We start from the raw sequence: 13,343 nt of genomic DNA, 5'->3' as shown, positions 1-13,343 counted from the left end.
ACATGATCGAGCCTATTTTCTGAACTTCAGTAATAATTTTATTTTCTAAAGAGTTTGAATTCTGTTTTTATTCTGTTCCTTTCTTAAACATCTACTATAATCTATTTCAAAGAGCAGGGGAGCAGACAATTTGAAATATTTACATTTCATGATGAATCAGCATCTCAACTTTTTACGTAAAAGACAATACATGCTCTAGCTGTCCTACAAGTCTGTGTATTTCATATGTAAAAATGTGAGTGTTAGGAAACAGGCTTTACTTCACCTGATTTAAACATTTTTTAAATATTTAAAATGGTAGTTGACATTCAATGTTCTATCAGTTTCAGCTGTGCAGCATAGCAGTTAGACATTTATGTAACTTATGAGGTGATCCCTCAGTCGGTCCAGTACCCATAGGACACTATACATAGTTATTATAATATTTTTTCCTGTATTCCCTATGCTGTACTTCACATCCTCATGACTGTTTTGTAACTGTGGATTTGTACTTCTTAATCCCTTAACCTTTTTCAGCCAGCCCCCCAACCTACTTTATCAGATTTAAATATGGAAAAGAGACAATAGTTTGTTATTGAGACTTCTAGGTCACCAATATTCGATTGTCACATTTTTTTCACTTCCAAATGTGATTCCAATTTTTTTTCTGTCATTTCATAAATTCACAGCCCTGTGTTTCTTTCTTTTCTTTTATTTCTAACTTTTTTTTTAAATTGAGTTTATTAGGTCACAGGGGATAACATAATAATACAGGTTTCAAGTGCCCAATTCTACAACACATCATCTGTACACTGTATTATATGTTAACCCACCCATGTCAAGTCTTCGTCCATCACTATTTATCCCATCATATGCTCTTCCGTTTCCCCTCCCCCTGGCAATCATCACATTGTTGTCCGTGTTTATGAGATTATTTTTCTTTTTTGCCATTTTTTTTGTTTAATCCCCCTACCCCTTCACCCAGCATCCCCACCCCTCCATGACAGCTGTCAGCCTGCTCTCTATCTATGAGTCTGTCTCTGTTTTGCTAGTTAGTTCATTTTGTTCATTAGAGTCCACATATAAGTGAAATCATATGGTATTTGTTTTTCTCTGACTGGCTTATTTTACTTAGTATAATGCTCTCCAGGTCTATCCATCCTATTGCAAAAGGTAAAATTTCCCTTTTTTTATGGCTGAGTAGTATTCCATTGTGTAAATGTACCACAGCATTTTTATCTACTCACAATGGTTCATTTGGGCTGTTTCCCTATCTTTGCTATTGTAAATAACACTGCAGAAAATATAGGAATACATATATTCTTACAAATTGGTGTTTTGGGTTTCTTAGTGTATATTCTTAGAAGTGGGATCACTGGGTTAAAAGGCGGTTTCATTTTTAATTTTTGGAGAAATCTCCATCCGGCTTTCCACAGTGGTTGTACCAATCTTCATTCCCAACAACAGTGCGTGAGGGTTCCTTTTCCTCCACACCCTTTCCAACACTGCTGTTTGTTGATTTATCGATGATAGTCTTTCTGACAGGTATGAGATGATATTTTTTGTGGCTTTAATTTGCATATCTCTAATAATTAGTGACATTGAGCATCATTTCATATGTCTATTGGCTATCTGTATGTCCTCTTTAGAAAAGTGTCTATTCAGATCTCTTGCCCATTTTTAAACTAAATTGTTTGTCTTTTTGGTGTTGAGTTGTATAAATTTTGGATATTAAGCCCTTATCAGATGTATCAGCAAATATGTTCTCCCATTCAGTGGGTTGTTTTTTTATTTTGTTGATGGTTTCCTTTGCTGTGCAAAAACTTTTTAGTTTGATGTTGTCCCATATGTTTGTTTTTTTCTTTTGTTTCCCTTGCCTAAGGAGATGTATCAGAAAAAATATTGCTACAAGAATTTATTTATCAGTTCTAGTAGTTTTTTGGTGGAATCTTTAGGGTCCTCTATGTATAATATCATGCCATTTGCAAATAATGACAGCTTTACCTCTTTGTTTCCAATTTTGATACCTTATCTTTCTTTCTTTCTTTCTTTCTTTCTTTCTTTCTTTCTTTCTTTCTTTCTTTCTTTCTTTCTTTCTTTCTTTCTTTCTTTCTTTCATTTAAGTGAAAGGAGGGTAGAAAGAAAGACAGACTCCTGCTCGCAACTGAGCTATTTTTAGCATCTGAGGCAGAGGCTCAACAGAGCCATCCTCAGTGCCTGGGGCTGATGTGCTTGAACCAATTGAGCCATGGTTGCAGGAGGAGAAGAGAGAGAGAGAGAAAGAGAAGGGGGAGGGAGGATAAGCAGATGGTCACTTCTCTTGTGTGCCCTTACAGGGAACTGAACCTGGAACATCCACAGGCTGGGCCAACACTCTATCACTGAACCAGCTGGCCAGGGCCATCTTTCTTTCTTTCTTTCTTTCTTTCTTTCTTTCTTTCTTTCTTTCTTTCTTTCTTTCTTTCTTTCTTTCTTTCTTTCTCTCTTTCTTTCTTTCTTTCTTTCTTTCTTTCTTTCTTTCTTTCTTTCTTTTTCTTTTTAAGACAAATGGTTTCCTTCAACTTTGGCCAAAGCAAAAGGTTGATCTCAGGTATGAGGAGCAAGGTGATAACACCTTTCTACAAACAGTAAAAGGAAATGCCCTTGAAGATAGAAAATACACTGAAATGGGGAAGTTTAGATTAGATAATACCAAGGATTTATATTCAATATGGTTGGTAGGTCTCTTAACTAACTGTGTGGAACAGTATTTTCAACTCTAGAATCATCTGAATGGCTTTAAAAAGTACTAATGCCTAGTTCCTTCTCCTAAAGATTTGAATGTAAGTGGTCTGGGAAGGCCTGGACATTGGAATTTTATTTTTTTTATTTATTTAATCTTTGTGTGTGTGACAGAGACAGAGGAAGGAACAGATAGGAACAGACAGACAGGAAGGGAGAGAGATGAGAAGCACCAATTCTTCATTGCGACACCTTAGTTGTTCATTGATTGCTTTCTTATATGTGCCCTGGTAGAGGGGCTATAGCAGACCGAGTGATCCCTTGCTCAAGCTAGTAACCTTGGGCTCAAACTGGTGAGCTTTGCTCAAACCAGATGAGCCTGCGCTCAAGCCAGCAACCTTAGGGTTTCAAACCTGAGTTCTCCATGTCCCAGTCCGATGCTCTGTTCACTGCACCACCGCCTGGTCAGGCTGGACATTGGAATTTTTAAAAGTTCCCCAGGTGATTCTAGTGCAGTCAGGTTTGAGAACCATTATTTTAGAAGATGCCATATATATCCACCTGTGTGATAAACATAGGGCGTACTTCCTGCCTGAAGACTAATAATAATTAACATACTTAGGCTCTTTTAGTGCAGGGATACCATATACAGACATGGAGTTATACGTTCCACAAGGGTGGCTGGGAGAGAGGATAAATAGGTGCTGAAATACAGCTCACTCTTTGCTCAGGAGGCAAGCTGCACTCTAACTCTGGGCTATATCACCCGGCACCTTTTCTAACTTATCCAGAGATACTGTGCAGTCCAGTCTGACACTACATCTGTGTTTGTGTCCTTTTGCACTACAAGGAGGCTCATTGCCTTGCTATTGAACTATTTCTGACTTTAACTTTTTCACTAGTTCCAAACCACTAGGTTCTTTAAAATTAATATTTTCCATTTTTTGTCTTGAAAAGAGCACATTAGATGTGGCCAACACAGCATGGGAAAAAAATCTGCAAATTCTAATCCATTGACATTTTTGTAATAAATTAGTCTTTAGCCACCTGGAATTAGATTATTTTGGAGATTATGAATTAGCAGTAAAAGTGAGAAACCTCAAGAAAGACCACTTTATAATGGTGCCATCTCAGGGCTAACTATGTAGTTAGCTGCCATGTTTAGAATATCATGATAATAAGCCAGGTTTATCATTTCAATTATTCCAGTGTCACAGACTGAACTCTGTTGCCAATCAGTTTATTCTTTAGTATAAGTTAAAATGAAGTCAGGATACCCCATACCCATCACAATTACTGGAAAAACATGTATAGGACCAGATGGAAATACATTTAACAAATGTTAGCTCCATTATAACTAGAAAGATAATCACTACTAACCTGTAGAAAGTACATCCAGATGTATTTTTGTTATGTGATAGGGACCATAGTCAATATGATATAAACTTATAATTATGTGGTTTTTTCAAGAGCTTCAACAAGATACTAAAGTTTTGCTAAGAAACCAAAAAAACAACTCTGACCCCACCAACCTGATTCATCTGATTGGCAATCTGTATGTTAAAGGGTTCAAATTTCACCTTCAGTGTGAATCTATTAGTTTGAAAAGCCCACTCCAGCAACACGGGAATTTCCAAACATGTGTTTCTGTGCAAAATAAATCACTTGATGGGAAACAGAAAATCACAAATACAGGCTGTTTTTGTTAATTACAATTAGAGTTACAACTAGAATGGGGAGAGCAGGGTTTCATTTTAAACAAGATTTGTATACTACACTGAGCATAATGAAATACTAGAAAAGTTTAAATTGTTATCGGTCTTCTCTGCACTGAAGGTGGTAAGTATCCCAGGAGCAGTCCCATCCCATCTTAAAATCAGTGCTACTTAGAAAAAGCAGTTTTTATGTGGTTAATATTAGCACAGATCCTTTGCTGCCTGCCTGCTTCCTAGCAACCTGAAGCAGAAATTCTGCTTGCCAATCTGCTTTTGGTAAAAAATAAGAACAGAAAACCCAGTGAATTTGCCAATCGCCCTGAAGAGGTGGGGGATGCATGCAATAAGCTGCATGCTGATTTTGTGAGTCCAGCATGCAATTTATGCTGCCAACCCTCTGACCTTGCTGCACTTTCTGCTACAGGCCAGGGAAGATGTGATCCACATGCTGAAGACGGAGAAAACCAAGCCTGAGGTTCTGGAGGCTCATTATGGGTCCGCGGAGCCGGAGAAAGTGCTGCGAGTCCTACACCGAGACGCCATCCTCGCCCAGGAGAAATCCATAGGAGAAGATGTCTATGAGAAACCAATTTCAGAGGTGAGACTATGATACCAGCAATCCCCTCGGAAGGGAACCTGAGAGTGGTATCTGAACTATATCTCCACAGGCTTTCATTTTACATGCTTTAACATGTTCTTTCAAAGGCAACATTTTTTTTTTTTTGGTATACTAATATAGAATTAAACTAATGAAATAGTTCATGAATTATTGCAGATCCATGTTAATGACAAGAATTTTAGAAGCATTTCCCTGAATATACTTAGAGCCTGAAATGTATGTCTCATGTGATCCTGATAGTTACGTGCTCTTGCAGTGTTATTCTTTCATTGTTCTTAGAGATTGTGTGTGTAAAATTTGCAGCACTAAAAAAAGAAAAAAAATTGAAGTGTTTATCAGTTTTAGCATTGAGTCATCAAAGGTTATTATCAAATCGGTAACCTAAAATTAAATTGAGTTTATTATTGATATTTATGGTTATATTTCTGTGCTTTTTTTTTTTAATTTATTCATTTTAGAGAGGAGAGGGAGAGACAGAGAGAGAGAGAAGGGGGGAGGAGCTGGAAGCATCAACTCCCATATGTGCCTTGACCAGGCAAAGCCAGGGTTTCGAACCGGCAACCTCAGCATTTCCAGGTCAACGCTTTATCCACTGCGCCACCACAGGTCAGGCCGATATTTATAGTTATAAAGCCACTGTGCTTTGGTATCTTTATCAACTCTGTGATAATTAAAATGATCTCATCTGAGTTTAGCTAAAATACATTGGTGGTGGCAAAATCCCAGTGAAATGCTTAAGGCAATTCTTTAAGGTGAAATTAAATCTAATAAGGTTATATATAAGAATTTTACATGAGATTGAATTAAGAACTCTTGACTATTGTTATTAATTACCCATTATGCTACATGTTAAAAATGCTCTCGCATTGTACTAGAAGCTGAATTAGGGAAATAGTTGATGATTGTAGCCATAATGACACCAGAATTCAAATAAAAAAAGTTCATAGATGTGAATTTAGTATCATAAATGAAAAAGAACACGGAAATTTAAAGTCTGAAGCAATTTATTATAATTTAACTTAGTCAAGTCTTTGCACAGCCAGTTTGACAGATTGCAAGAAAGGTCTTTTTATTTTTACAGTATTCACAACAGATAGAAGGTCCTATAATTTTCTGTTTTCTGCAACAAGGACTAAGTGAAGATCTGTTCTCATCTTTTCCTAAAATGCAAAGAGATGTTTGAATAAGATACAGTCCAGGAGTAAAAGACATTAGAAGTCAAAATATCAGTTTTATGTTATTATTATAATCACCTGGATTGAAGAACTCAGCTTGGATAAATGGTATTATTTGAGCTTAATTCTTTTCTCCCCTCAAAAGAGAGGTAGGTCTGCAGAGCACACACACTTACCCAGAATCACTGCCTCCAGTGCACTAAGTTTTATGGACAGTACACAAAGAAAGAAGTTGCTGACCTACCTTCAGAAAACAGACCTAAACCAAATGTTTCTGCCTCATGGACAGAAGAGCAGGACAGAAAACACCTACTCTGTGGGTTGTCTTTTTGGAACTGGCTTAGCTGGGCATGATTCTTGGTTCCTTACCTTCCCCAATACTGCCAAAATAGTGAAGTCCTGCTTTACGAGAGAAATAGGATGCTAGAAGGAGAAAATATTTATCTTCTACCATCAGACCATTTTTGGTCTCTGAAGCCTTCAGGCTTCGTGACAATCAAATTCATGTTACCCAGGAGTAGGAGTCCTATTTCCAACTTCAAGACACAAAAATCTGAATACATCACTCTTCCATTATCCTCCTGTGACTATGAGCAGATAGTGTAGCTCTTTTTCCTTTCTTTTTATTCTTTTCCAAGTGAGAGGAGGGGAGATAGATAGACAGACTCCCACATGAACCCTGACCAGGATCCACCTGGCAACCCCTGTCTAGGGCCAATGCTCTGCCCGTCTGGGGCCATGCTTGCAACCAAGCTATTTTTAGCACCTGAGGAGGAGGCTCAATGGAGCCATCCTCAGTGCTCCAGGCTGATGAGCTCAAACCAATCGAGCCATGGCTGCCAAGGGGAAGGGAGAGAGAGAGTTGTGAGAGGGGGAGGGGTGCAGAAGCAAACGGTCTCTTCTTCTGTGTGCCCTGACTGAAAATTGAACTCAGGACATCCATATGCCAGGTTGACACTCTACCATTGAGCCAACCAGCCAGGGTGATAGTCTAGCTGTTGTTCCTAGAAGCCATGCTATACCTCAAGCCAAAAAAATTGCTGCCCTTTCAAATATCCATACCAAATTATGATCAGCTAGGCTACTCAATTGAACTCACTAGAAGTTAAACTGTGAAATTAATATGAAGGACCCACCCTACCCCTTGCCAAATATCTGGAGAGAAATTAAGAAGCAAATATTAAATCTTCCTGAGCTTTAGAGATACCAAAATTCATAATTCTTAAGCAAAATCCCAAAGAAATTAGAGTTCAAAGAATTATTAAGACACATTCAATTTTCTTAGTATCAACCTCACATACATAAATTTTAACAATTCAAGAAAATCCCCAGCTCCAAGGTCATTTTCTCTCAAACAAAATAATATTCCTTGGCCCTATACCTCAGTGCCACATAAACCCATGTTACTCTTACCAAGACCAAACCGGAGGCATTAGGGCGTGCCTAAGGGAAAGAGGGCAGGTAGAGAAAATCTTCAGCTACAATAAAGTTCCAGTCAGTCTGGGGCAGTTGTCCACATCAGACAGAGACTGTCACCATCAAAAGGTTAATAATTATGGGATATGACAAACCCTATGTTGGGTGGAGGAATCTGTTTGCATGTACTATCCTTGCCCTCAGCGAGTGGCATTTGAAATATATCTTTTTGTGAAGTTTAGGGATTTGCAGTGGTGATATCTTCTGGACCTAGATCTTATTTTAGGTGTTCTGCTTTTCCATCTACATATTTACCACCTGTTTAATTGTTTTCTTTTTCATTCCTTATGCCCAGGCCTAGGAGACCCATCTGTTACCAATGGTTTTCCTTATTGCCTCCTTATTTCAGCTGGGAAATTACCCCCTTCCCCAGGTGACTCTTTTTGGGACCTAGTGGGGACCATGCTTTATCCAGGTGTTACTATTCTCAGAATTTAGCTTTTCCTCATGTTTGAACTTTCTAATCCTTGAGTAACTTGTCTTACTCAAGGCAACAAAAATATTTTCTTTTGTCACAACCTTTCCACAATAAGAAGGCTCAGCTAAGTTTTTTTGTTTTGTTTTTTGACCAGTTTCTTCAAGTGGTCCCCTTCTTTCTCAATCGCTGTTTTATGGATCTTAAAGGTTTTTTTATTTGTTTGTTAGCTCCTACTATCCCTATGCTTTCAGATCCAGAGATTTGGTTTCCTGATACTGCCTCCCATATTCTACATTGTGTGGTCTCCCTCAGTGAGAGAAGCAACATCAAGGAGTTAGGACTCTGCCAAGAGGATCCTTTGTTCAGCATAAATTGTATCTACTTTTATGTCCTTGAGTTGGATAATCTTTACTAAAGAGTCTTTCCCATCAAGCCCTATCTATGCTTGGTCTTCTGTATCTGCTGCTGTCCTCCTGGAATCCCCTTTTATTTGTCTTACTTTGCCTTCAGACTCTACATCTCTGAGTTTCCTGAGCTGTTCACCCAGGACCCATCTAAATAGTGACACCCAGAAACTCACCACATAATACTTCAGATATGCTACCTTGATCTTCTCAGATTTTAATTCTTAAATCTGTCTATGTTTTATGTGACCAGTTTGAATAGCTTCTGTGGTCCTCAAGACAAGAGCCCCCAATTGATCTCATGAAGGACTATCTGCAGTTTTAAGTGCATTTCCTGGATCCTGACACCCTTTTTGTGGGGATGAGGGGTTACATTGCTATCTGTACCTCCTCTGATTACTCATTCTGATTCAACAATGACGAAATCATCTCCATTTTTATAGCCCTATCTTTAAGAGCACTTTGATCCATTTCCCTTTTGTGTAAATCCGGTTTGGTCTTTAAGATCTCCTGTTTCCTCTTAAATAGATTTAATTCTCCCCAAATTCCTTAATCCTTCTCCAATTAGCCTTCTGCTGATAACAGCTAAAATCATTTCCTGAGCTATGATCATTTTATCTAAAACATACTGAAATTTCTCCTCTTCTAAAGTCCTTGAACTTCTCTACCACACTCTTAGCAAAGTTGGGCCTTTGGCATTATGATGATCCATTCACAATAAACATATGCAATTGTAGAGGGAACCTGGGATACTTCTTATGGCTGAAAGGCACATATGTATGGCAAACCCAGCAGCAATAGCTCTGAGCTGATGCCCCGCGGGGCTACCCCCTTGGGTTTAAGGAGTTGATTGTGGGATTGAGAATGAATTTTAGTCTATAGCCATACCACCCTGAATGTGCTTGATTTCGTCTGATCTTGGAAGCTAAGCAGGGTCGTACCTCGTTAGTACTTGGATGGGAGCATGAATTTTAAATATGTCTGCTTCAACATATTTAGAGCAGTGGTTTGCCTCTGGGGGAGGGTCAGCAATTTTTCCCACCAGGGCAGATTTGACAATGTCTGGGAATAGTTTTGTCACAACTAGGGGTGATACTACTGACATCTTTAGATGCAGAGGCCAGGGAAGCTGCTAACCATTGTCCAATGAACAGGACAGCACCAAAAAATAATTATTTGGCCTTAAATGTCAGTAGTGCTGAGGTTGCAAACCCATGTACTCCAGTTTGAAAAGGAGAGTAGGATACAGACCTATCAATATTGTTTTGATCCAACTTAACAAATATTTCCTAAACACTTATTTTGTTTCAGGCACTGTGCTAGGCACTAGGGACTAAAGAGATGATTAAGGCATGGGCCCTTAAAGATCTTATAGCCTGGCCAGACAAACAGGCACAAAGCCCTGGAATAATATTTGATAAGACCTCTTTTATTTTTTAATTTAATTTAATTTAATTTTTTAAAGATTTTATTTATTGATTTTACAAAGGGTAGGGGAGCGAGAAGTATCTACTCATAGTTGCTTCACTGTAGTTGTTCCTTGCTTGCTTATCACATGCTCTGACCAGGCAAACCCAAGGTTTCAAACTGGCGACCTCAGCGTCCTAGGTCGACACACTATGCCAGGGGTCCCCAAACTACGGCCCGCGGGCCACATGCGGCCCCCTGAGGCCATTTATCCGGCCCCCACCGCACTTCCGGAAGGGAAACCTCTTTCATTGGTGGTCAGTGAGAGGAGCATAGTTCCCATTGAAATACTGGTCAGTTTGTTGATTTAAATTTACTTGTTCTTTATTTTAAATGTTATATTTGTTCCCGTTTTGTTTTTTTACTTTAAAATAAGATATGTGCATTATGCAGAGGGATTTTTTCATAGTTTTTTTTATAGTCCAGCCCTCTAATGGTCTGAGGGATAGTGAACTGGCCCCCTGTGTAAAAAGTTTGGGGACCCCTGCTCTATGCACCACAGGCCAGGCAATATATCACCTCTTTTAGTCTGAGATATGTGCTCCCTACAAGTTCTGGAGTCCTCCTTATATTTATTATCTCTTAAAAAGAAGAGGACTGTAGGTCCTTTGTATACTTTTCCTAGAAATGCATTTAACTGCCAACCTTAGAAACGGATTGTGATGATGGTAATTACCTCCCAGGGGAGAGATTCCGGACACGTGCGTGCTGTGAGCTCTTCTTTCTCCTGCGATCAGGATGTTATCCTCTTTCTTTCTGACTAGAGGGTTTTGTGCCACCTCATGGAAACAGTGAAAGAGTCTGTTCTCCTGAAAGTTTAGGAACCATGCATGTGTTCAGAATAAAAGGGCCAGAAGACCAGACGTCACTTCAGCCTTATTACTGACTTGTTTATAAAACCAAGTAGCCTAGAGAAAAAGATGGAATGGTGAAAATGGGAGAGCATACCAGACTCTATTTCCTCCCCTTAAGGTAATAAATTACCAGACCAATGTAAACAAATTATTTAGAGTCATATATACAAATAAAGTAAAATATGAAGCTCTTTCCCTTGCTTGCTTACTCAGCTGGACAGACTTGAGGAGAAACAGAAGGAGACCTACCGGCGCATGCTGGAGCAGCTGCTGCTGGCCGAGAAGTGCCACCGGCGCACGGTGTACGAGCTGGAGAACGAGAAGCACAAACACACCGACTACATGAACAAGAGCGACGACTTCACCAACCTGCTGGAGCAGGAGCGGGAGAGGTAATGTGCGCCGTGCCACCAGTCCCCTCGGCATGCCCGCAGCCCTCATCTCTGTCCCTCCCGTCAGGGGCTGGTGACACCAGCCTAACTCCGATCCCTAAATGGTTTCTGACCATAGAGAGTGAGACAGACTTTACTTGGAGCTATTAAAGTGAATACGCATGAAGGCACATATAAGTGAGACTCCACTTTCCCACTACGATGTTGAAAACTATAAATGTAAAGCTGGAAACCAACCCAAGAAGAATGTATTTGAACTTGATCAATGAAGCACCTACATTTCAAAAGCCTCTCTACTAACTGCCTTCCATTTGAAATAATCTACTTGTTCTCTTTGAGATTGAAATCCACTTACTCAGGAAGGCAAAATTTTAAATTTAACAATTTAAAATGAATCCTATATATTCTTACTACCAGTATAGAAAATCTTAACATTTAATTATATATAAATTACTTAATGACTAGAACTACCTGCTTAACTTGCTAAGGGTTGAAAACTCTTAAAACAATGTAAAAAAGGCCTGACCTGTGGTGGTGCAGTGGATAAAGCGTCGACCTGGAAATTGCTGAGGTCACCGGTTCGAAACCCTGGGCTTGCCTGGTCAAGGCACATATGGGAGTTGATGCTTCCAGCTCCTCCCCCCCTGTCTCTCTCTCCTCTCTCTCTCTCTCTCTCTCTCCCTCTCTCTCCTCTCTAAAATGAATTTTAAAAAAAAGGGTAAAAAACAAGACCAAAACTCAATGGGGTGAGCCTTGCTTATCTATTCTTGTAGGTAGTTTTTCTCCAACCAGGGATTGCCACATTTGAAGTAGACTCCAAATTGACAAGCTCTATACTACCCAGTTTTTTTTTTAGCGTCTTTTTAGCTTTTTCTCTCCTTTTCTTTTCCTTAGCTGAATAGTTATGTCTGTGAATTTCACAATCTTTGAAACCCATGATTTGAATCCCGATGCTTTGAGTTACCAAGCGTGTCTGCTTCTGTGTATAGGACTTGCAAATTAAGAGCCACTCAAGAAAAGCCTCACCAATCCTGGCTTTATTATCTACTTAGTTACCAAAAAGAGATTTGGTTTTCCCAGCTTAGTTTACTTACTAGAAAAAGCTATCGCAACAAGAGAGGAAATAAAAACATGAAACAGAACAGGTTTGTGTTATATTTTGTAAAAAAAATTATTGGTAATGTTTACTTATTATTGGACTTGGCACACTCCTTGGGGAGGCAAAAATGGAAAAGAGAACAAGGCTGTACATTAGACTCACTTTATGGTTTCTTTAAGCTCGTCTTCTGCTTCTCTAAGGTCAGGTTTTATCAGTTTTATGTTTGAACAAACAGATGGACTAACTTGATATTTTTGGTAACGAAACACTGAAAATAAACTTCACGTCCTTAATCTCTGTGAACTTCCCAACTTAAAATACAGGTGTTGCGAACAAGGTTCTGACAACAGTATGGATTACATATATCTACCATAGACACCCCCTGACATGTCGGGGCTGGAATATAACCAGGTAAAAGAGCAGCATCTTGTTTGATACCGACTTTTTAAAAGTTCTGAAACCAAGTAATTTTAAAGAACCCCTATATGGATTAATTATCTGATCACTTTGCAAATTACTTCATTTAGAACCAGATATAGCTATCTTTTCTACAATTTTACATCCAAGTTAAATGCCTGATGTGGTAAAAGTTCACTTACAGAGTTGCTGGTTTTAAATGAAGTGTGTAGGTGGTTGTTTCTAGATTTTCTTTTTTGCTTTCCTAATTTTTGTGTTCTGTGAGAGTAACTGAAATGATAACACATGGAGAGCTCTAAGGTTCAAACAGTACTCACAGTTATACAATGAGCCTATTCCAATGTGTTTATTTACTAATTTCATGTTGATTAACCTTAGATGAACAAGTCCAATCCCATTTTTGGAGTCAATTTTACTAAGACAATTACAACATCCATATTTCATGAGCAGAATGCTATGTAGAAGGATTTTAAAATGAAAGTAAAATTTTTAAAGTTTTCTTAAGATGCCTTTGATACTTTTTGATCAACACAACTGGAATATGTCACCAAATTTTCATGTTTTAGATAAGTATTCACTGAGACCTTCCCTTTGGCTCTCTCTTAAA

General features: G+C 38.7%; 1 protein-coding gene across 7 annotated transcripts in view; it reads left to right on the top strand.

Moving 5' to 3' along the window:
• Nucleotides 1-13,343, top strand: part of FILIP1 (filamin A interacting protein 1) — a 242,178-nt gene that overhangs the window by 147,196 nt on the left and 81,639 nt on the right. For all 7 annotated transcript variants that reach the window (XM_066253815.1, XM_066253823.1, XM_066253842.1 and 4 more), the window contains 2 exons: nt 4,840-5,013; nt 11,042-11,220. In XM_066253815.1, the coding sequence (XP_066109912.1) occupies nt 4,840-5,013; nt 11,042-11,220 (353 nt within the window). The remainder of the gene's footprint in view (nt 1-4,839; nt 5,014-11,041; nt 11,221-13,343) is intronic.

Source organism: Saccopteryx bilineata, chromosome 1, assembly GCF_036850765.1.
Source record: "Saccopteryx bilineata isolate mSacBil1 chromosome 1, mSacBil1_pri_phased_curated, whole genome shotgun sequence".
Taxonomy (NCBI): Eukaryota; Metazoa; Chordata; class Mammalia; order Chiroptera; family Emballonuridae; genus Saccopteryx; species Saccopteryx bilineata.
The sequence above is the reverse complement of the archived record's forward strand: the minus strand, read 5'-3'. Positions and strand labels throughout refer to the sequence as shown.